The sequence below is a fragment of the Epinephelus lanceolatus genome, chromosome 5 (genome assembly GCF_041903045.1).
Source record: "Epinephelus lanceolatus isolate andai-2023 chromosome 5, ASM4190304v1, whole genome shotgun sequence".
Lineage (NCBI taxonomy): Eukaryota > Metazoa > Chordata > Actinopteri > Perciformes > Serranidae > Epinephelus > Epinephelus lanceolatus.
Window position 1 is genome coordinate 13,673,738 of NC_135738.1, and position 24,954 is coordinate 13,698,691.

Sequence of the window (24,954 nt, forward strand, 5' to 3'; positions counted from 1 at the left end):
TTTTTTTATTTTTTATTTATGTATTCATTTTTCAAATAAACATCTAATGGTTAATGTATAAGCCTTTCACCATCTCCTTTGACAAAATATCAGTTCAGTTGCTCATCACATTGTGGAGCCATTAATAACAAGAACTATGCCATGCAGCGGTGAAATATTATTTAACTTTTGTTATCATTATTAATTTATTATGTGATTTCTTAAAAGAACCTTTCAAAGAAGCATTTAACCTACATTAATTTGACACTATTGAACAGTAATCCACAGGTGGCGCTTTGCTTCATGAACGCTGAATGTGTCAACTGACATACACGTCACTGCCCAGCTGGCGGAATGCGCATGCGCTGTGAATTCATTCGAGGAAGTGGTCAGAGGCAACTGAAACGACGGAGAAGAGTTTGTTGTTTATTCCCCGCTCAGAGAGGACAAACCGGCCCGCAGCCCTGTCAACATGTCGGGATTTGAGAGCAACCCGTTCGCAGAGCCTGACAGCAGCAACCCTTTCAATGTAAGTGTGTGGTTTTAGAGTTTTAAAGCTGTTAAAGCAGAGTCGAGCCTGTGTGCTGACATATCATTCGTTAAAAGGTAGCCAGCACGTCAGGAAACTTGTTGGGTGGATGTCGGGGAGGGAACTATTTCTGCTCTCCTGAAAGTAATTGGGCAGAGACGCATGATTGACAGGCGATAAACCAATCAGAGGGCTGTTTTAAGAAAAAGGGGCGTGGTTTTGTGCGAGCCGAGTTGCAGGAAGTTAAAGTGTAGCTTACTAGGAATGTATGTCAAAGTTTTTTAGCCACATTACAACTGTTAGTGTTCAATTCAAAATATATATTTGTATCGTTATGTGGCTTTTCTAATATGTAAGGAGTGTTTAATATAATAACTGCTGCACTGTACCTCCACTGGTGCTGCTGGTTTGCTCTTTGAAAAGACTTTCTAACCTACAGGATGTAGCCTAGAAGTCTGTTCAGTCTATAAAAAGCTCGGTAACTTCATTGTCTTTATGTGCACAAGATTCATTGAACTCAAACGACTTTTCTGTGCCTGCTGTGTGCAGTCAGTATTGTTCAATGTTCACAAGTAGGCCATCTATAATGTGAAAGTGTCAAAGTGGCTGACCTACAGCCGAAAGTGTTTCTTTATGGAAATGGAAAATGTCAGTGAGTGACTATTTTTGAAATGTACAGGGAATTAAATTATCCTTGGGATGTATCTTAACGTTTCAGATGAAGCATGCACTCCAGACTTTACACATTTGAGACAAGTTTCTCATAGTTTTTTTTACATTGCCCCAACATGACCCTTTAAAGGGGCCCTCCAGTGACCAAATATTATACATTTATAAAGTTTGGAGACATACGAGAAACACATTATAGAAAGAATAGTCAACATAGAAGCAGCACAGGGTGAGATATGCAGACTTTTGTTCTCTAGCATATTTCAGACTTCAATAATGCTGGATCCCAGGGCAGGGCAATATGAAGATATTATATCGTTATCAAGATATGAGACTATATATCACCTTGTGTGTATCGTGATATGCATGAATGGTGTTTTTTCCCTTATTTTAAAGGCTGAATTACAGTAAATTGATATAAATATATCAACTTACCAGACTATTTATTTGCTTTAACATTTGCCTCAACCCACTTAGTCATTATATCCATATTATTGATGATTATTGGTCAAAAATATTGTTGTGTTAATATTTTCTGACAAAAAAACAAACAGTAGTCACCCCTACAACTTTTTTGCATCAGAGATGGTATTTTGTCAAATATTGTTTTGTTTGATTTTGCCCCCAATCCTGGCATTAATGAAATGCTTTTGAGGAGATTTAAAAGTATCAAGATATATATTGTGTATGGTGTATGGAGATATAGCCTAAAAATATTGTGATATAACTTTTAGGACGTATGCTGTGATAACCTTTGTATTGCATGTTAGACGTTTCCTGCATGGTAAATTCTAGTGATGGGCATTTAAGTATTTTCCATATTGAAGCACTGGCATTAAATTATTATCGAGTACTTGAATACTTGCAAAAAAAAACTAAAAATCTGACGTAAGTGAAAATGTGGGTAGGGGTTAGCCTTTCTTTCTGCGCTGTGCAGTCTGTAGAGATTAGCTGCTATGCGCAAATTTAATATTACATAGCTTGTACTGTGCACTAATTTCGTTCATTTCGATAATACATTCAGACATCACTCACATGCCTGGTCGCCATTCTGCCTGCAACATTAGACCGAGTGATGCTTGATAGAAAACCTTGAGTATTATCTGCACAAATGTTTTCATTGCTCATTTTTGTGCAGTAGTAATAATAATGATAATAATGATAAATAATAATGGATTAGGGCTGCAACGATAAGTTGACTAATCGATGACTAATTGACTATTAAAATAATCAGTGACTATTTTAGTAGTCATCTAATCGGTTTGAGTCAATTTTTCGAGAAAAGTACAGTAAAAGTACCCAAAATACTCTTATTGCAGCTTCTTATGTTCAAATATTGGCAGCTTTACACACTCTCCCGTGACAGTGAACTAAAACCCTTTGGCGTGAGTACGCAACAAGACATTAGATGACATAATTTTGGGGTTTGGAAGAGACCGACGACATTTTTCAACATTTTAACACATTTTTTGATAAAATGATTAGTCGACTAATTGAAGAAATAATCGACAGATTAGTCGACAATGAAAATAATCGTTAGTTGCAGCCCTAATATGGATCTGCAATTATTCACAGATGACAGTTAAGTCAGTGTCCCATCCCAAAAATGTAAACCTTAATATAACAAAACAGGTTCAAGTTAGGTTCTGACATCATGCCCATCCCTAGTAAATTCCCACTTATTTCAACAAAATTTGATGGATTTTTTTATTATAATTTAATTATTATCATCATCATTAATTGTATTAACAAACCTACACCCTCGTAGGTGTAATCCTCTTTTTGTTTTTGCATTTTCCTAATACAAGAAAACCTTTGGAGTCTGCCTGGAAATCCCCACATGCATTTGTTTTTTCTTAAGGATACGACCCATGTATTTTCCTTTGATGCTGTAAAGCCATGAACACATTAACCTACTTTTCTGCAGTATGCATGAAGCTGTATATTTCCTTCATCTTTTCTTTGTTATTATGCAGAATGGGGTAGTGAAAATGGAATATTTGTAAGAAAAGAAATAACTGGCACAACTCCCTCTCTATCACTGCGCTTTGATAGGAGTGCCTGAAGCGTGACATTTAGGTCACAAGGACCTGCCTCAGCAATGTGGGAACGGTTGACACGCAAAATAAAAAGTGAACTGAATTTTAATGCATTAGTCACTATATATACTGGAGTTAGCCTGCTGAGCCACTCTCAGTGCCTTTGTGAAACTGTACAAGATAACATCTAATCTAGGTTATAGCACCACGTGCTGTAATGTTTCCTGTGTATATCTGTTAAACACTTGCAGTTTTCGGTCTTTAGGCCTTGTTTGTTAGAGGAATTCAGCTTGTTGCAGAGCTGCAAACCGTTTGCATGGTAAAACAAGAAATTCCTGGCTCAATGGCGACCGGGCTTCACATACAGTGATGGCAAATGAATGGACGCTACATATCAAAGTTAAGAATCTGTGAAAACTCTTACAATTTCCGTGACATTACATAATGCAGAGTCACACTTTATTGTATCAGGTGCACGACGGCTGTGTGATGTCAGCGGAGACCACTGTTTGTTTGCTGGGTGTGGCTGAACAAATAGCCCAGTGGCAGCTGGAGTATGACATCTGTGCTGTAGTGCAGGAGCTCTCCAGCAGTTATATCTTTATAAGCCTGCACTCTGCCATGACATTGAAATAGTCAACATGTTGCCAACTGTTGAAAGAATTTCAGTCGGGCACCACTGAAAAATAATTGAAAACGTGCACCTTTTGTGACCTTGGAGTTTATTTTCTCCCAGACATCTACAGTGTGCTTTTATGACCATGTGCTTCTTAAAAATGGGTGGTGCTACAAGGCTGTAATATGTGATATGAAGTGACTGAAGTCCATTTGTACCAATATCCAACTGCAGTTATGAAACAGCCACACCTAAGCAATCAACAGTTATCACAGAGAGTCCAGTTTCCCGGTACAGAGAGACTTTAAGGTCGTGATATCATGCAGGTGTTGTCCCAAATTTACCTTTATTGTGTTTTAGTTTATGATTAGTAACATATCAGACCAAAACAATACAGAACCTTACATTAACATCAACAAAGAGCTGTTTTTGTGCGTCTCTCCACATCCCTTTGTTGTTATTTGGCTTTGTCTTGTTTCAGCTTGTCTCAGCTTAGTCCTGATTTCAGAAGTGCTTTGTGGTTGTTTTTCATCAGATTGGTTACAGATTTCTTCATTCAGTGCTGTCAATGCTGTGTCATCAGAGGACACCAGCTGTCACTCACTTGTGTGACTCAGCAGGTTTTTCTCCTGATTAATTACACTGTGGTCAATGGTAAACCCATTTTGCATTATACACTGTTTTGAATATTGCCATAGGCTGTGGAGATCAATGAAGATTTTTTTTTTTTTAAAGACAACATCTGTCATGTAAAACCTACCCTGATAAGATGTTTTTGAAAAAAAAAACTAAGGTTGGCAGTTAACTAAGAGCCTAAAATGATGTGATTATTAATATTTTTTAACTGATTGTTTCTTAAGACATGTTTTTGCTCCAAAATGGCCCCCCATAAGTAGTTCAGGAGTGAAACTGCTCAGACATCCCTGTGTTTCCTGCTGGGAATGTTTACAGGTGTGTCCTGAGCTGATAAATTTTAGTAAGTCACGTCACACTTTTAATGGCATGTCCAGTAAGTGACGTGTTGGGTTATCACATCAGGGTCCTGTTCTTTCCTCTTACCTTTGACACGGAACGTTTTTGACAGCTGTTAATGTAGTTTAGCTGTGTTTAAGTTTTATTGCATAGACAGTCTCGCAGAAGCCCTTTAATACCCACAATCCATTCTGCTGTCTTTCCTATCAAAACAGATCTTATCTAGGGCAATTATTTTCATTATTGATTACTTTGCTGATTTTCTCGAGGAATAGATGAATCATTTTGTCCACAAGACATCAGATAATATTAAAAAATAATGGCTGCCCACGGTGATACATTCATATTATTTGATTAACACCTCCAAACCTGAAGATATTCAGTTTACTGTCAGATATGATGACAAATCAGCAAATGTTTGGAAATTTTACTATAAAAATTACTAAAATGGTTAAAGGTTCTGATGTTACTGTGGAGAAAAATAGTTGATTGGTTAGTCTCATTCCCAGGTCATCAATTACAGACGCTTTGGGTTGGTTTTTCAGTCTGATTACCAACCTAAAGTTCTGGTATTTAACGAGACTCAACAATCAGCTATCTTTCTCCACGATTACATAGAGCACGTACATTTAATTAATTGGAATAGTTGCAGATTAATTTTCTGCGTTAGATATTTACACTGTTTAATCTTGTGTAAAAATGCACCACTGTGGGGCGTCAGTGGCTTAGTGGTTAAAGCAGGTGCCCCATGTACAAGGCTGTTGCCGTAGCGGCCCAGGTTCGAATCCAGCCTGTGGCCCTTTGCTGTATGTCTTCCCCCCTCTCTCTCCCTCTTTCACGCTTACCTGTCCTGTCTAGTAAAGGCAAAAGTCAAACAAGATGCAGCAAACTGGGTAGACAGTAAACATGGGGGGGGGACTTTGAGAAGCACAAGAATGTGAGCAAGTCTTGGTTCTGTTGTACTGTGGAAAAGGAGGAGAAACTGGTGGAGTTATGGGCTGAACAAGACTTGGTGTTTAATTCTGCATATATCTGAACCACCAGCCAGTACTTATTTTAGTGAGGAGAAGCTCCTGGACCAACTGGTGGTACTCCCCACGTCTTTTTTAGGGTCACATGTACCCACACAGATCTCAACATTTTACTATGACCCCCCCATAGGAAGGTCACTGTAAGGATGTGATGGGGTGGTTGTGTGCAACCTGTAAAGCGCCTTCAGTGTGATCAGGGCCTTAAACTGTTCAGGCTCCGCAGTCCGGCCTCTCATATTAGTTAGAAACATCTGAATAAACTGCCCCATCTTTATACTAGAGTCAATTAATGTTTTACAGCGCCTGTTAAGAAATGGTCGTTAATGATTCATCAGGACCTTTAGAGCTTATTGCAACAACAGCTGAGTGTTATTGTAGTCATTTTATGGCTTGGGTAAAGCACAGTACCAGATTTCATAGTCTAGGCTGACTTTTCTTTCCAGGTTTACCTTCAGTGTTTCGGGAAGTGACAGTTTCTAATGAGGAGTTCTTCTGAAGATAAGATAAACAGTAATAAATATTTTTATGTAAGGCCAAATATCAAAACTCAAGGTTAGAGTACATTTGAACAAACCAGTGAGTCATATCCACTTAATAACTATGAATAACTGGTCTGATCTGTTGCTGACCCTTCACCTCTGGCCCTATACTCAGAGACACTGTCCTGCACTTGGAAGGTCCCGAATTCAATCACAATGACCCCCAATCTGCAGTTTATCTAAGTGTCTTATGTTAAAGTTGATCAGGTTTTTGCATCAAATTTGTGGTGATTAGCTGATTGACTGATAATGAAGAGTGACCCGTGTTTTGTTGTGTTCCAGGACCCGTCGGTCACACAGGTGACCAGCTCCAACATAGAACCAGTCGACCAGTTCAACCCTTTCCCTGCCCATCCCACAGTAAGACATCTGAAACCTGTGTCATTATCTTCTTGGTTTTTCCTTTTCTCTTCTGCTTTTTTTGGTTTGTTCTCTTCTTGGTCCTTATCTTTTTAACCTTCTCTTGCTTTCTGTCTTTTATTTTTTCTCCTTTGATCTTGATGGCCCTCCTCTACGTGCTGTTTTGCATGTATTTTGGTCTTTGTTCTCCTCTTCCTTGTTAATCTCCTCCTTTTGTTTTGATCCTCCTGCTTGCACTGGCTCTCCCTACCTTTCATTTCCGTGTTCTCTGTCATTTTCCTGTTTGTCCTGGTCTTTTCTTGGTCATGTTGTCTCATCCTTATACACCTCCTCACATCAGTGCCATTTGTTTGCTTATTACTGTTTTTCAGGACAGCCTAGCTACCCATACCACTCCAGCCTCCACCTCTCCCTACCAGCCTGCTGTGTTACAGCCGTCTACAGAGCCAAGTCCAAAAGTGAGTCACCTATTACGAGATACTACACACTCCCTCTCTGCCGAGCCCTTTACTTATCTGCTGCAGTTGAAGAATACTACCCTGAAGTAGGACAGTACTTCCCTGGGTCCTGTTCCTGTTTTGTGTCTCGTGTACTGCAGCTCTGCTTTTGTTCTCGCAGTTGGAGCAGCTGCATGCTTCAGTTTTAGACAGAATAAAGACAGTACAAAAGAACACAGAACTTGATGCAAGGCAGGCCCACAGGAAGTATGATGGGGTTTGAAGCCAAATTTCACAGTGGCCACACAGTGTAATTACATCCATCACATGATGAGACCCAAAGAGACCTTCCCATAGACATACATGACGAAAGAGACTTCTGTAAATCAGTTGATGCATTACAAATGACTCAAATCTCCGTTTCCACCAAACACTTTGAGTATGGTACCTTTGGAACCAACGGTAACCCTTCAGACATGGTACCTAGACCGTAGGTCTCTCTCCATGGGATATTTGAAAATAGCGGTTTGTGCGTTTAGTCCTTCTCAGGCAAGCGCAGGGATTTAGTGTTGCCGGAGCCCACAGGAACGAAGCTCCACGACACCATTTTTTTTCTCCGAGTGAGGATTAGAATATATGCAGTTCACATGATCCGGTCAAAATGAATATATATTTTCAATGCATGAAGATCCACTCATTACTAAAAGTGTATGTCATCCAAGAGAGACTATAAAAACTAAAGTAATAGTCAAAGTTGTCATGTTGAAATTGAAGGTGTGTTGATGGATTCATGTCATCACCTCATGCATTGAGTAACATTACAAGTAACGGTAACGTTCAACCTTAAAAGTCGCCGGCAGTCGGCCCAGTGAATTCAATTATTTTTTCTCTGACTCCAGCTGCTGCAAGAGGCAGCAAAACATCATTTCATTTTATAATTATAGTTTACTCATATATGTAAAACTCTCCACAGTATCAACAGTAGTTACATGAGCCTCAAAACCAGACACAACTCAGCCCTGAGCAGAGTGACCGTCCTCTATTGACCAATCAGACTGCAGTGTTCACAGCTCCACCTTTCAGTACCAGATCTGTGTGCTAGGTACCCCAACAGAGGGGGGACCAAAAATGGGGACGGTACGAACGGCTCCATTGGTACCATCCACAACTTTTCACAGTGGAAATGAAAAAATGCGTACCAAACTGAACCGCACCAGACTGCTCGGTGGAAACGGGGCATATCAGAATTTGATCCATGCAATCTGCTAAAATTTGGAAAGTCTTCAAGAGTGGCGCAATAAAACCATTTTATACCCATTCATGTAAGCGGAATGCAAACCTGAAAGTAGATGGTTGACAACGTTGTCCCGACATCAGAGACAACTGCTGTATGAGCGCAGTGCAGAGTGGTGCCGATGAGCCAACCAATGGGATACACTCACAGGGACTCACATGTACTAACATGCAAACATGGCCAGCACTGCTGCCTCCGAAACAAACCACAGAGAAGCTCAGATTACAACACACACAGGAAGCATGACTTCAGTCTCTGCTCAGTACATCATTACTCCACTACATCTTTACATAGCAAATAGTTGTTTGCTGCTATATTAATGCTCTAAACATCATATACAGCTCCTTATGAAACCTGGAAAGATGATGTATGTAATTGCTGTTTGGCTCAAGGCTCAACTGCCTAATTAAGGTTGTAATGTTTACTTAATTGACAGAGCCCAACAACATCTGATAAACAGTATGTCATCAGTCTGACTTTTACTTTGAGCTGACAGTTTGACTAAGAGCTCACCATCCTTTCTGCCTCCGAGTACTGTCTCCTCAGATAGCAAGTGTCACTTGAAGATGTTTGATTGCCCCACGGACATGTACTCAATTTACACATTATTATAATGTGCCTCCTTGTTCCACCGACAGTCTTATAAATATTCATGAGTAGCACCACAGATCACCTCTGACCTTTTTTCTGCCACGTCAGACATCAGATCCGATGATCATGAATATGTATTTTGGTTTTACAAACAGTATTGTTGCCTTTTAAAAACTCTTGTGAATGAGAGTAGCTGGTGACGTCCACATGCAGCTTTTCTGATAGTTCACAGCGGCTTTCTCAGATGTTATATGTAAGATATTAAAAATATAAAGATGTCTGTAGTGATATCATTTTGCAGTGTTGGGTTACAATGTGTTTAACATGTAGTTGTATCTCCTGTTTCTATGTAATGTGAAACTCCCGAGAGCTGCTGATGTGTCTCTGCACCACTGTCAGCAAGATAAATTCCTGTACGTTCAATGTGTTTGTTGAGTAAAGTGTTTTCTGACTCCTCTTCTTTTTCGTCTTCTTCCTCAGGCGACTGCTGCTGCAGCTCAGGCCAATCTGCTGAGGCAGCAGGAGGAGCTGGAGAGAAAAGCTGCCGAGCTGGACCGCAGAGAGAAGGAGATCCAGAGCAGAGCCTCAACAGGTCATTGCAGACAAAACCCTTCCTCTTCTCTCTGCAGCACAATCACAAGCAGCACAGCTTCCTGCAATATGTGTATTATGAGGAATATAGAAACATTTTTTTGCACACAGGCTGTGACAAATGCTCTGATGTCCACATATATAGTTCTACAGGGGTTCATGCACCCTCCCAGAACATGTTTTTCATTATGTGATAATATAGCAGAGTATAAAATTCATATCTTATTATGTAATGACGAAAACTCTGTATGTGGGTGTGTCTGTGTGTCTGTTCCACGTTTTTCTCCTCACTGACTTGGTCAATCCATGTGAAATTTGGCACAGTGGTAGAGGGTCATGGGAGGATGCGAATGAAGCAATATTACATCAATTGGCCAAAGGGGGGCGCTATAGCAACTGATTGAAATCACAAACTTTGAATGGGCATATCTCATGCCCCATATGTCGTAGAGACATGAAACTTTGCACAGAGATGCCTCTCCTCATGAGGAACACATTTGCATCAAGAACCCATAACTTCCGGTTATATAGATTTTCTGCCATTTTGAATTTTTTGAAAAACACTTAAAATCAATCTCTTCCTAGGAAGTTTGAGCGATCTGCATGAAACTCGGTGAACATAATCTAGGGACCAAAGTTCCCTCTTGGCAAAAGTTGGAAAACTTACTAAAACTGAGCTTCTATAAGGCAATGAATATTGCGGAGGGCGTGGCTCATCACATAAAGGTGTATAACATCTCAAGGGTTTCACCGATCACCACACAGCTTTGTAGGCATATGACCACGCACATTGACCCGATCAAACAAAGAGAGCTAATTTCTTATCTAGGCCTAACTGCCATACCGATTTTTACTAAACTTGGTAGATATGTAGAACAGGACGCCTCAAGGTGACTGGAGAAATTTAACTCTAATTGGCAACTGAGTGGCTATAACAACAGAAAAATGCTTAAAAATGGCTAAAATGCAACCAATGGCTGTGGCTCCCCCTGTGGCTGAATGTTGTTGGTTTTTTTTCTAATTTTTGGTATGACTAAAGCACTATTTGGACGGGATTAGTTTTACATGGGCAAGTGGGGTAATGTCACTTTGCCACGGGACGTCGGTAATATTAATGGCGAATTCGCACAGGATAAGAAATATCAGTAAAACTACCACAAGTGGGAGGGGTAAATCCATTCACACACCGCCGTCCCCTCCTGTCGTCATGTGCATATGATGTTGCTTCCTGCGCGTACCACACTCGAACACACTTGAATCATGTTCGTCGTAGGCCCACAGTACCTGAGGTTTCACACGGACTTGTCTGACTGTAAAGTGCGAAACTGAGTGCTTCTTCAAGAACCTCCATGCTTGAAAATCTGTGAAAAACCACTTGTAAACAGGATATGATGAAAAATCTACACACATATTTACTGCTGGTCTATTCGCACGGGATTAGTATTACCTGAGGTAAAAAGGAGGTGAAAGGAGCTTGAGTTTCCTATGTTTTTCTTGTTCCCTTGTCCTGTTGTTTGTGGGATATGTGGTGCACAGGCTGTTGTCAGTCATTGAGAAACACACTCACAGCTGATTAATGACCTCACACTTGTGCAAACAAGTTGGATATAATAGTGTTGAACATTCTTTACAAAGGTCCAGGAGGACCAAAATGTTAGTGTTACTAATAAATTGTGACTCTGAGCAAGAGCAGTGTGCAGGATTTTCTTTGTAAAGACTGATATTCCAACGCACCTGGGACAGTTGGATGTGTGACTACCTTTCTTCAAACTAGGTTACAGAATCTCAAATGCAAACATTTTCATTTAAAAGCTGAACATCAGACAATTTTACCTTCTTTATAGGGCTGCCTTACTTGTGATGGACATTTGTCATCATCTTTGACATTTAAATAGGCAGAATTTTAATAGAAATATCATTTTAATGTTATTATTATGCTCAGATATCTTATGTATGAGCTTCAGTAGATGGACAGTTGACCAGTTTTTCAGTCATGGAAAACACCTGGAAAATGAGGGGAGAAAATGTATTGTCCTGGAAAACTATTACAGCGTTCTCCCATTTTCCTTTGGCTGAGAGCGAACCATTTGGCTATCAGAGCTCTTTAAACCGAATGACATTGCCATCTGAGAGAGTATTTTAAATAGATTGCTCTCCGTTATGTTGTGGAAACACTGTGAGCACATCCCCGAGTCGCGCCAGATGGTCGCACATGCAGGTTGCATGACATGACATTTTAAGTGGCTCAAATGTAAATGAAGTTGTTTGGATGAGAGGTTCTTGAGACAGCTGCAAGCAGCGAAACTGGAGGTAGCAATCAACCCGTTCCAAGCAGGCACATTTTAAATGGACATTGCAAGTGAACTGCCGTACATCTTTAGGTGTTATTCAATAATCAATTGGTCAGATGTTCGTAGCAGGTAAGAGACGATTTCATAGATAAATTATAGCCACAGACTGCATGTCTTCTAAATGAGACTTCCACAGGAAGACAAAATCAAATCAAGTTTATTTATATAGCACATTAAAAAACAATCCCAGTTGACCAAAGTGCTGTAGAAATGAAAAGAATGACACAAACATATGACAGAATAGCATCAGTAAGGCTCATACGTAAAAAAAAAAAGGAAAAATACTAAATATTAAAACCAAAGGCCATTGAAAACATGTACATTTTAAGATTCGTCTTAAAAGTGTCAGTGGAGGGGGAGCATTTGATTGAGGGTGGAAGGCTCTTCCAAAGCTTTGGAGCAGCTACTGCAAAGGCACGATCTCCCCTTACCCACCGGCCTCGATTGTGGGACACTTAAAAGACATTTATTAGGAGGATCTAAGAGGATGGGAGCTGGAGTAGGGGCAGAGAAGTTCAGCAATATACTGGGGTGCCAGCCCATGTATGGCTTTCAAGGTGATAGATATAGGATTCATACTTCCCGGTCAGTAGGTGTCGCACTCACACTTGCCCGCTCTCGCTCCACTCTTCAATTCTACAGGTTGCCAGGTTCGTAAATGACAGACACTGGAGACAGCAATGTCAAGTGAACAGTCTTTTGTGGTATAGTGATTAAATAATAATAATAATAAATTATGAATCCTCTCTTGTGCGCCCTGCAACACACTGTAACAATCTCCGTAAAGCATTTTTAGCTCTACTCGTCATTAATGCTAACATAATTAGTCAATTAGGATCCTTCGTCATGGTGGACATGCGGATTTCCCTCTTAAAATAAAAACAGCAAATATATTCCTCTGTTATAATTTCCCACCACCAATGATAATAATAATAATAACATGATAGTTCAGCTGTACTAGATATTTGATATATTCAGTAGATTTACTTTTTTACGACACTATTAGACAACTCTACAACTGGAACAATCACAGTCCCAAAAACGCTTCTAGAGAACTTGCTAAAATATCTGAAATTAACCATCATACATACCTTTTCTTAACATATTTCATCTAGGTGTAGTGTCATTACAAGTTCGGCTTTACTAGATATTAGATATATTCAGCAGATATATCTTTTTACAACCCTGCTGTGTTAGTTAGCAAACATTAGCTTACCTGTCCAGAGGGAAAGCCGCAACCTCTGCATGGCTTTTTAGCCCTTTTTCTGCCTTCATCTTACACCAATGATCAAAGCTGAACCGATGTCGATTCTGGTTTTGCTTCTCCGTTGGTCAGCTATGTGACGGATATGCGACGGATAGTGCTGGGACGACACCATACCTCTGCAGCTGTCACAATCTGGCAACCCTGAGCTCCCCCCCGTAACAAATCGAAATATTGACATATTTTGGACCCATCAAAATTTCTAAAACAATTATTTCTTTACTGTAATTTTTTTTTTTCCAGGAAAAAAGACTTTAATTCTGCACCTTTCTAGACGTTCTATGGATGTATTTTTTTTTTTTAAATATTTGTTTTGATGAAAAAGCTATACATATGACCTTTAAAGACAGATAAAAGAACCTTAAAATCAATCCTGTATTTGATAGGTAGCCAGTGCAGGGATGCTAGCACTGGTGTAATATTGATGTATGGTGTGATATCTGGCTGTCATATCAGCGAGATCATCACTAAAATGTCCTGGAAAATTATCTCTAGAGACAAGTGGGAATACAGAGGAAGGAGACAGTATGCGGATTCTCTCATCAGCTGTGTTGTACAGCGTGTTAGTCCAGACAGAGCCAAAGCTGTTTATACATTTATACATACACATGATGTAAACTGTGTTCAGCTTGCAGCATGAGGAATGTTCCATCTGTTTGTCTACATGCTTATTTATATTATTGCTGTTCTGCTTAGTGAAATCTGTGCCCCTTTAGTTTTTTTCAATATAATATTTTAAAATATTTTTTGAATGTGTGAATTATCAGGAGACAGGCTGACACTGACTCCCCCTTTCCATTTGATATGAATGTGTCAGTGTTTTAAAAATAGTCACAGATTTCCTGTTGGTGGATGTACAAGAAAGTTAGTGAAACTTGTGAACCTCAACATGTTTCTTTTTAATAGATGGGGTTTCCTTCTCCTACGGTGGTGAAAACTGTATTTTGTCTCTGGTGTTTACAGGTAAAGAGAACAACTGGCCTCCACTTCCTAAGAGCTTCCCCATCAAACCATGTTTCTATCAGGACTTCTCAGAGGAAATCCCCCCCGAGTACCAGAGAGTCTGCAAGATGATGTACTATCTCTGGATGTGTAAGTACATTTTAGTAATAGGTGTGCATCAGGGCTGTAACCTAAGCAATTCAAGTATGTTGAATACATTTTTAGTATCTTTACCTTTTGTATACAGGAAATGGCGCTCGGCACAAAACCTGAGATGTCCCACCACACAGCATTTTAAGACTTTAATGTATTTTGATGATTCCTTGAAATACTTTCATCCTAAAACGTATTTTCTGTGCTTCATATGAAACAGTAACAGTGCTGCTGTAAAAATGCCAACTTGTGGCAACATAAACACTCTGCATGCAGATCATTCTGGTACCTGCTGCAGCTGATGTGAAAAATGTGTGTAATACAACTTACAGCCTGTAGGCCACATTTGGTCACCAGTAGGGTGGGTGGGTGGCCCCCCAAACCATTTTCTAATTCATCCATCTGATGAAAATACATACATATGCAGGCTGCCACTGGCCCCTGGCCTCCTGTCATTTTGTAAAAGTGGCCTCCAGCCAATGCAAGTTGAGAATCCCTGGTTTAATATTTATCAGTCTTTTTCCTTTGGAGACTTCTTTACTTCTTGACTTATGCTGAGTTACATATATAGAACTCATTCACGTAGTTTATGAGAATGTTTTGGGTTTCCTGCCCTTTATATTGTTTTCATTTATGATTTGTCATCTTGTTTTTAGATTATTCCAATTTAGTTCTGCTTAACATTTCAATACATGTCTGAAGTACTAAGTAGCAATAACCATAATATTGTGGTATGTTCATCTGTATTTGCAGCAGTTGTATTAGAGGCGTTTCTGCTGCATGATTGAAGATGATGCTGATATTATTTCTAGTATTACCATCATTGACTCTTGCTGTTTTTTCCTCTGTTTCTTCAGTCAACTGTGTGACTCTGTTCCTCAACTTGCTGGCTTGTTTGGCGTACTTCACCACTAATACAGCCAATGGTGTGGATTTTGGCCTCTCCATTCTCTGGCTCATCCTCTTCGCTCCCTGCTCGTTCCTCTGCTGGTACCGGCCCGTCTATAAAGCCTTCAAGTGAGTCAGCCTTTATAAATGTCAGTATGGGCCTAATCTTACACTCAGAACACACTGCACAAACACACATTAAACATGGCTTAATGAAGACAATTTCAAACACAAGTACACAAATCAGCTTCACTATAACTCGCAGCATTCACAGACAAACACTTGTCTTTATCTGGACACGTTTTCCCCATAAATACAACATGCTATGCCGTAGCTACAGCGTCGATTCAATGCAGAAGTATAAATTACGCTTAACTACTGTATTTACACAATTACTCCACTCATTTATGGAGACCTGCAAGACACAACATTGTCAGGAACAAGGTCCTGCAAACATTTCACAATAAAAAGCTATGTGTTAACAAATGCAGGTATTCCGTCTTCAGAAACGCTGTCCAGAAGGCTTTTATTTTGAAATTGAGACAGGACGTGTTGAGTTAAAAAGGAATATCATCAAAGTGCCTGTGGATATTCTCATTCATCCCGGTCATAGTTATCTCAAGGCAATTGAATCGAACGCAACTGGACTTGGTTTTGTCTTAGAAGACGTTTCACCTCTTATCCAAGAGGCTTCATCAGTTCATGCTTGTCTGACTAGGCTGGAACTAGTCTGACAACCTGGTGTGGAAGCACCCAGGTATTTAACCTCTGGGGGGGTCTTCACAAGGCCAATGATGTCACTGATCGTTAGTGCTCCAATGGTGTGTCAACGACAGTCGTTGAAACTCCTGCTGCAACGGTTGTCACTGGAGTCGTTAGAGTCACATGAGGCCGTTTGTGAACGACCGTTGTTTTTAGAGGTTAAGTTGTTAAACCTCCTGTGCAAGGATGAAAGGACAGCATTATAGGTGGGGGATAGGTGGTGTCGCAGACCTCCTCCTCTATTGAGAGATGGCTTTTCTTCTTCTAAGACAAAACCAAGTCCAGTTGCGTTCGATTCAATTGCCTTGAGATGAATATCATCAAAGGACCACTTTCACAGTCTATTTTTGCTGAAAACCGCACATTTCTTGTAGAAAAAAAATAGGCGAGACTCCTACTCTCTAGATGTTCCGCTGCTGAGCAGCAGTGATCTGCACCGGAGCAGCGCTGCTCACACGGGCAGTGTGGCTGCTCTTATCTGTTAACACAGTTGCCAAAAAAGCGCGCAAATGTCGTTGCTAGTTTCAGACATTTTTATGGCAGTTTGTAAGCAGCAAATGTACCCAATGCACCCATTTGTGTGCCAGTGGGATGTAGGTCTTAAAATGAGGTGTGGTCAGGCACATCGTTGGCGTGTTGCTATTTTGAGGCAGCAGGAAGCGATTGTGCCATTGACCCAAAAAAAACTGAAGTCACTTAAAGTCACAGTGGTGTGGTGTTTTCCTGCCATTTAAAGGGCATCATTATCTTTTTTATTTTGATTTGTCAATGATCCTTTGAAAATATTTGAAGTGTAATTTTGAGTGAAATGTTTGTTGTTTTCTTATTTTCAGGACTGACAGCTCCTTCAGCTTCTTCTTCTTCTTCTTTGTCTTTTTCTGCCAAGTGGTGATCTTCATCATCCAGGCTGTAGGCATCCCCTACTGGGGGAACAGGTGAGTCACACGCCGTATGTTTCATGTTCACATTGGGAGGGTTTATGAAATAAAGGTTCAGTGGTTTGTCCTCAGTGATCCTTGAATTCTCAGAAATGTGCTCAGTGATATGACACTGATGATAACATTTTTTCAAGTATATTGTGCCTTTTTAAATGTAGCGTAAGCTCCAAGTTAAAGTTAAAAAAATATACAATTCCAAATCCTGTTTGCTTAAATTGTAGATTTGGATGCCAAATTTGATTAATCAACACATAAATTGTAATTAACATTAGTTTGAAAAATTTAAAAACTTAATGTTTTTCCTTATGAGATAATGACTTTACAAACAACTTTTTTGCACAAATCCAACCATGATCTAAAATAAAGTCGGAATAAGATACAAAAAATAACGGTGAGTTTGAACATCTGAACGAATTGCAGATTGACTCCTTATTGATTTAAAGGGAATGTTCATTTGTAATTATGGTTCCTTGGCCTCAGTATCAGAAGAACTGCCTCTCAGCTGGTCTCTAAGCTGCTGTCCTTTCTCTTTTTTTCTCATCTGCATTCCTTCATGTCTTCTGACAGCGACTTTCCATCCTTCAGCCTCTAGCCTGCTGCCTCTCTGTCTGCTGGTAACTCTGTAAGTTTCTGCTTCCCACTGTTTCTGCTACATTCTTCCAACACTCACTCTTCTTGCTTTGTCTTCGTAAACTCGTATTTTGGTTTTTGACAGTACGAGCTAAGTGGTAAAATGATGGGCTTTGCCAAGAAGAGGTGTGCCAGTATACTGGTTTTAGTGAATACCGTGGTGAAACATTCTGGTGGGTTGTGGCTCAGGAGAAAGCGCAGATCGTCCACTAATTGGACGATTGGCAGTTCAGTCCCCAGCTCCTCCAGTCCATATGTCGAAGTATCCTTGGGAAGATAATGAACCCTAAAAATTTGGAGCTTGTGGGTGCGTTTGAGTGTTTAAAACTGAGTAGCAGGTGGCACCTTGTATGGTAGCCACCAAATGTAACAAGTAGTGACTATAAGGGTGCCATACAAGTGCAAGTCCATTTACCATTGACAGTAACATTATCACCAACAATTTCTAACGCTGTCTTTACTGCGATTAGCACCGTTTTCAGATGATTTCTGATCAAGCACCTTTCTAATGGTCAAACAGAGGCAGAGCAACCACAGCTCCTAGGCCGTTTAGCTCTGAGCTCAACTCTGACCATGACTTGCTATGCTAACAGAAGCTAGTCGAGCTACTGAAGCGGGGCTGGTTCATTGGTTCTGAGTTGCAACCCAATCACCAGGAAAGAAATTTGTACGTTTCTGCAAACCACGGATGCATTACATTAGTACATTATTTTGTTACGGATATGTTTCTTACACTTAACACTTTCAACAACACTGTAGTTAAAGCGTGGTGAGGTTTTGGTGGCGCCCTCACTGCTTGAAATGCAGTAATATCTCTGTAAAAGACAGCTGCTCATGGTGGCACTAACCCTGGTGGATAAACAACATCAGGTCGCTACAAAAACACCCACTTTCAGGTTCAATGCAATTGAATATATTATTAATGGAGCTTGTATTGTTTAAAATGCGAGGTATCGAATAAGTATCAAGGTATCAAGTACTCGTGACCACCTTACTTTAAAAGGATTGCCTCCTCGCAACATTTCCTGTCTTCTTACTTTGTGTTCTCCATCACGGTCTCCATGTACTCTTGATGGCGGTGATTGAACTGTTCTGAGATTTACCCCAATCTCTTTTGGGGTTAGAGCCTTTGGTCATCAAGCTGCCTTTCTCAGGATTAAATTCCCTGTGCAAATTCAGGAGAACTGTTGAGGTTTTCAAATCTGGTCTTTTCCTCTATGGTCTGGCTCGTTGTAGTTTTACCAGCTGAGTGAACATTCACCTGATTTCTCCTTTAATAACTAGTTAATTCAGTTCTGTTGTTGTTGCTACAGTATATGAACTTTCCTAAATATATTCTTACTATGTGCATATGTAGGCGTGTGTGTATTTTTACATGTGAAGGCTCATATCTGTGTTTCTGATGTTATATTTGAACCTGTAAAGTGTGCAGAGACTCTGTCAGTGATGTTTGGTTTCAAAATGGCACTTTTCAGAACGACCCTTGTCCAAGTGGCTCTTCATTTGCCCCTCTTTCATTTTATAACAACCCTTCTCATCTCATCGTGGCTTTGCATAATATCAAAACAGACACAGTGGAGGGGACTCTTACTTGTTTTATAGCTCTTGCTTTGCAGATGAGATACAAATCACAAAGCAGCACAACTTTAACAACAAAGGCACTTTTAGGAGAATGTGCCCACACTTTGATATGTGTTTTATTTGATCTTTGAGAGCATGCACTCATGTTGTAGTAATACCACTTTAATTATTTGTTACTGAGTGAACAATGTCTCTTTTTTTAAAGGGGAGACTCTACAGGTGAAAAGGGTAACACTTAAAACTAACAATTATCATGATGTAGGGGTGGGCGATATGGCCCTAAAATAATATCATGATATATCAGGTTATTTTTGCAATAACGATATTCTTGATGATATGACAAATTAGTAAAACAAATATTTTATTATTAATTTACGAAAATAGAATTGCAACAAAATAAGTGATATAGTTTTACAGTTTGCCTTCAGAGATTCAGTAAAAACTAAACAAAAAATATCTAATTTCTTTAGTTTGTGAACAACAACAGTAACTCAGAGTGAGATTCAGATTCTGTATACAATATTAATAGCTCAACAAAATAAAATCTACCACAAATTACACATTTAAACAGCTCCCAAATACAAACAATGCATCCTGATCAGATGCCCGAACCACCTCAACTGACCCCTTTTGATGCGAAGGAGCAGCGGCTCTACTCCGAGCTCTCTCTGGATGTCCGAGCTCCTTACCCTGTCTTGAAGACTTCTGAGGAAACTCATTTCAGCTCTTTGCATCCGTGACCTCATTCTTTCAGTCACTACCCAGAGCTCATGACCATAGGTGAGGGCTGGGACATAGATGGACCAGTAAATTGAAAGCTTTGCCTTCCAGCTCAGCTCCCTCTTCACCACGATGGTCCGGCACAGTGCCCGCATCACTGTAGACGCTGCGCCAAACCAACAATCCATCTCACGCTCCATTCTACCCTCACTCGTGAACAAGACTCCTCCTCTTGGGGCAGTAGTTCTCTCCTAACCTGGAGGGGGCAATACAGTGTTTTCCAGCAGAGAACCATGGCGTCAGACTCGGAGGTTCTGACTCTCATTCTGACCGCTTCACGCTCGGCTGCAAACCGCTCCAGTGCATGCTGGAAATGATACATTATATAATTAAACATGTACTTTTGCTTACATTTCTAGAACAGAAATCTGAAATAAAATAAATACCTAAATGTGTATTTTGGACATTTTCTGTCCACTGTCCTGAAAGACAGCATGTAAAGGAGGCAAAATAGCCCAAAATCTCAAAATTGACAAGTGCATGAAAAAACTGTTTTCACCTGTAGTGTCTCCCCTTTAAAATGTCCGCGTTTGTTTGACAACCTTTTTATTTTACCTCTTCTTGCATCTTCTCAGCTCTTCTTTTTAACGCTTCTTCTTCTCTCCCTAAATGTAACCCAGCTTTTGTCCAGAACACATTTACTCTGTATGTATCTTTATACATGCTTCATACTGTTGGAGATGACCTTCAGGTTAATCGGTGTTGTTCATGAGCTCATCATATACTTAATGTTTGTTGACTCCAGTGGTTGGATCGCTGCCTTCACCATCATCGGTAAAAACAAGGCGGTGGGAGCCATCATGATCATAGTGGCCATCCTGTTCACCATCTGCGCCGTGCTGTCAGTCATCCTGCTCAAGATGGTGAGACTCTATCCACTTTTCTTCTTATATTCCTTTAAGTTTTAGGGTTAGCAGATATGTCCTGTAATCAATCTGTGCTTTGACTTATGAGTTGAATTTAGTTTTGTTGCTGTTTGCATTTAAATCTCAGAGGGATTTTGGCAAAGGGAATGTGACAGAAAGTAACTGAGTATGACAGGACTACAATTTTAAGTTAATTAAGTGTCTTTTCTTGGTTATAAATACTTAATAATTGCCCATACTTGTTTTTACGGTTTCTGCCTCGGCGCTGGTAATAATCATGGCCAGAGGCCTCATGTTTTTGAGTTGTGCATCTGTCCATCTGAATTCCTTCAAATTTGGCACAAATGTCCACTTGGACTCAACAATAAACTGGTTGGAGTTTGGTGATCAAGGTCAAAAGTCACTGTGGCCTTGTATCCATCTTATACTCATGAATGTGATATCTCAGGAAGCATCGAGAGAACTTCCTCAAATTTGGCACAAACGTCCACTCAGGTTAGCTGTAAACTGTTTGTTAGTATTAATACAAATGTGATCTAAATGCATAAATTTATCATATCCTCTCACCGGCCACTTTATTAGGTACACCTTGTTAGTACTGGGTTGGACCCCTTTTTCCTTCAGAACTGCCTCAATTCTTGGTGTCATAGATTCAACAAAGTGCTGGAAACATTCCTCAGAGATTTTGGTCCATATTGACATGATGACACCACACAGTTGCTGCAGATCTGTCGGCTGCACATCCATGATGTGAATCTCCCATTCCAAATTTACTCCAAATTCTGACCCTACCATCTGAATGTGGCAGCAGAAATCCAGACTCATCAGACCAGGCAACGTTTTTCCAATCTTCTATTGTCCAGTTTTGGTGAGCCTGTGTGAACTGTAGCCTCAGTTTCCTGTTGTTAGCTGACAGGAGTGGCACCTGGTGTGGTCTTCTGCTGCTGTAGCCCATCTGCTTCAAGGTTGGACGTGTTGTTGGTTCAGAGATAGTCTTCTGCAGACCTTGGTTGGAACCAGTGGTTATTTGAGTTACTGTTGCCTTTCTATCATCTTGAACCAGTCTGGCCATTCTCCTCTGACCTCTGGCATCAACAAGGCTTTTTGGCTCACTGGATATTTTCTCTTTTTGGGACCATCCTCTGTAAACCCTAGAGATGGTTGTGTGTGAAAATCCCAGTAGATAAGCCTGTCTGGCACCAACAACCATGCCACGTTCAAAGTCACTTAAATCACCTTTCTTCCCCATTGTGATGCTCAGTTTGAACTTCAGCAGTTCGTCTTGACCATGTCTACATGCCTAAATGCATTGAGCTGCTGCCACGTGATTGGCTGATTAGCTATTTCAGTTAACAAGCAGTTGAACAGGTGTACCTAATAAAGTGGCTGGTGAGTGTATGTCCCTCACAGCTATGACTCCACGCAGCTGTTTACTCATGATCTCTTTCTCCTCAGGTCCACAGCATGTACCGCCGGACCGGAGCCAGTTTCCAGAAGGCCCAGCAGGAGTTCTCACAGGGCGTCTTCACCAGTAAAACCTTCCAGTCAGCTGCTGCCACTGCAGCAACCTCCGCTGCACAGGGAACCTTCCAGGGAAACTAAGCAATGGTAGACTGAGCTCAGCTGAGCTCCATTGAAGGTCTATATGTTATCAGGTCTAGATGATTAACTAAAACAAAGCTGAATGAATCAGGAGGTTCACGGAGAACTTCCTGGAAGTTATTGTAACTCAGAGGCTGCAAATTATAATCGAACCTTATAATGTATAGACCTTGAGCTAGGTGAGGCTACATTATTAGCCTCCCTCCTTTCACCCCCACTATCAATGCACACATAATTCCCCATGTTGACTTTGCTTCTCACACTCAGCACGTCGTCTGCAGAGTGACTGCGTCGACTCTGTTTGTAAAAAGCAGTCCAGGTGAAAGTCACACATCAAGTGCATTATGGGGTGGAGAGCATGAATGAAGTTGACTGATGGTTATCTCAGTTTGTCCTGGCTTTGTATATTATGTGTGCACTTTTTGGCAACGCTCTTCAATGTAATATGTGAATGTGTAAGCATGTGTGTGTATGTGGGTGTGTGTGCGCCGGCATGCTGATCTCATGTCTCCATGTGGGTGCAGTACGCTTTCATTTCTGGACGCTGATCCTGTAATATAAATAAGATGAAGTGTTTCAGCATTTCTTTCTGTCTCACAGGCATTTCTCTTTTTGTTGAACCTGTTTTGGTAAGCTATTACTTTTATGCTCCGCAAAATTTCAGTCTCATAAGCAGGAACAAACGGATAAGTCGTGCAGTTAGTCGTAATCTGTCTGGTCTTAGATTTTGGGATATTACATTTACTGTAAATATTCTTCTAAATCTGTGGTTAATTATTCAATGAGGAAAAATACTTACACTCATGCATGATCTCTGTCAGATTGTAGCACTACGCTTGTAAAACGTGCCTTTGACTTTTGTCTGGAACCAAACTTTTGCCAAGACCTTTCTGGAAAACCACCGCGGTGTCAGAACATTAATGGAAATACTGTATATTTTGTTATTAGGTATCACATGAAGCAGTTTCTATTTAAAGATCACAGCCACAGAGGAACTCAGAGTGTTTTGCTTCCAATAATTTCATGCTTGTAAATTTAATTTCCACTGTGATTTAGAATACAGAGACAAAAAAAAAAAGATTCAACTTGGGGCCAAATTATGTATTAAAGCATCCGATCTTTGTTTCTTACCATGTACATTGTTTATGAAGCAGCCTCAACCTTTCTTTTTGATCACTGCCTTTTAAGAGTTGTTTCAGAGGAAACCAAAGCAGTACTGACAATAAAATGGAACATTTTGCTCTTAAAATGTCATAAAAGTAGAAATTCACAGTTTGCGTCAATGGGCTGAGCCTGTTGAATCAGATTCACTACAAACAGTGAATGCAAGAGGTGGAGCGGTTTATTTTTCATGATGCTCAACAGTGTATTCAGCTATAATCTGAATTTTCTACTAGAGAGGTGTAAACTTGCCAAAACACTTTCATTTTCTTTGAAGAGAACCAGTGTCTCATATTCACTTTTTTCGCATAGATTGCCTGTTTCAGCTCCCTGAAGTCTTCCTTGTACCTCTCTAAGATGACCAACAAGCTCTAAATTAGTTGTTTCGATGTGTATTTTCAGTGTGATTTCTTACATCAGATTGGACGTAACACACGTGAGCATTCTTGAAAAATAAACAACTGCAAACTCCGATCATTTGTCTGATGTTCTTGCAACAGACCGGTTTAATTTAAGGTTCGATCTTACATCCATCATATAAAACAAGACTTGTATTACCGCACACATCGCTGTGTGCATCGTTTTGAAAGAACAGAATTCAGTGCCTTTTGTATTTCAATATTGAATATAGCATCTAATAAAATGCTTTGCTTTCATTTAAGGCTGTCGTTTTTTTTTTCTTGTAGAATCTTATCACAATCCTTTAACAGATTTTATTGTAAAACTTTCATAATATGACAAAATATATATTAAAAATTCTGCAAAATTCTTTGGGTTTCCATCCATTTTCATCCGCTTATCCGGGGCAGCAGGCCAAGCAAAGCATTCCAGATGTCCCTCTCCCCGGCAACACTTTCTAGCTCCTCCTGTGGGATCCAGAGGCGTTCCCAGGCCAGTTGAGATATGTAATCCCTCCACCGTGGTCTGGGTCTGCCCCGGGGCCTCCTACCAGTGGGACGTGCTCTGAACACCTCTAACAGGAGGCGCCCAGGAGGATCCTGATCAGATGCCTGAACAACCTGAACTGACCCCTTTAAACGTGAAGGAGTAGCAGCTCCACTCTGAGCTCCGTCTGGATGTCCGAGCTCCTTACCCTATCTCTAAGGCTGAGCCCAGACACCCGATGGAGGAAACTCATTTTGGCTGCTTGTATCCACGATCTCATTCTTTCGGTCACTACCCAGAGCTCATGACCACAGGTGAGGGTTGGGACGTAGATGGACCAGTAAATCCAAAGTTTTACTTTCCAGCTCAGCTCCCTCTTCACCACGACAATCCGGGGTCTTTGGGTTTATTGGAGCCTCTAAGTTCTGATGAACCCTTGTTTGACATTTTTGCACTGGTGATCTGTCGAGTAAGAACTAATGAAATAACCACCATTTACCATAC

General features: G+C 40.3%; 1 protein-coding gene across 1 annotated transcript; it reads left to right on the forward strand.

The window, feature by feature from the left end:
• Positions 1 to 340: 340 nt before the first annotated feature.
• Positions 341 to 24,226, forward strand: scamp2 (secretory carrier membrane protein 2). The gene is made up of 9 exons (XM_033635775.2): positions 341 to 508; positions 6,657 to 6,734; positions 7,106 to 7,192; positions 9,537 to 9,648; positions 14,226 to 14,354; positions 15,215 to 15,374; positions 16,841 to 16,942; positions 20,682 to 20,799; positions 22,258 to 24,226. The coding sequence occupies exons 1-9, from the start codon at positions 452 to 454 to the stop codon at positions 22,402 to 22,404; spliced, it is 990 nt and encodes a 329-aa protein (XP_033491666.1). The 5' UTR covers positions 341 to 451; the 3' UTR covers positions 22,405 to 24,226.
• The last annotated feature ends 728 nt before the right edge of the window (positions 24,227 to 24,954 follow it).

Coding starts and splice junctions, on each gene's coding strand:
- scamp2 (XM_033635775.2), top strand. CDS start 452: ATGTCGGGATTTGAGAGCAACCCGTTCGCAGAGCCTGACAGCAGCAAC. Junction 6,735..7,105: donor CTTTCCCTGCCCATCCCACA/GTAAGACATCTG, acceptor ACTGTTTTTCAG/GACAGCCTAGCTACCCATAC. Junction 20,800..22,257: donor CAGTCATCCTGCTCAAGATG/GTGAGACTCTAT, acceptor CTTTCTCCTCAG/GTCCACAGCATGTACCGCCG.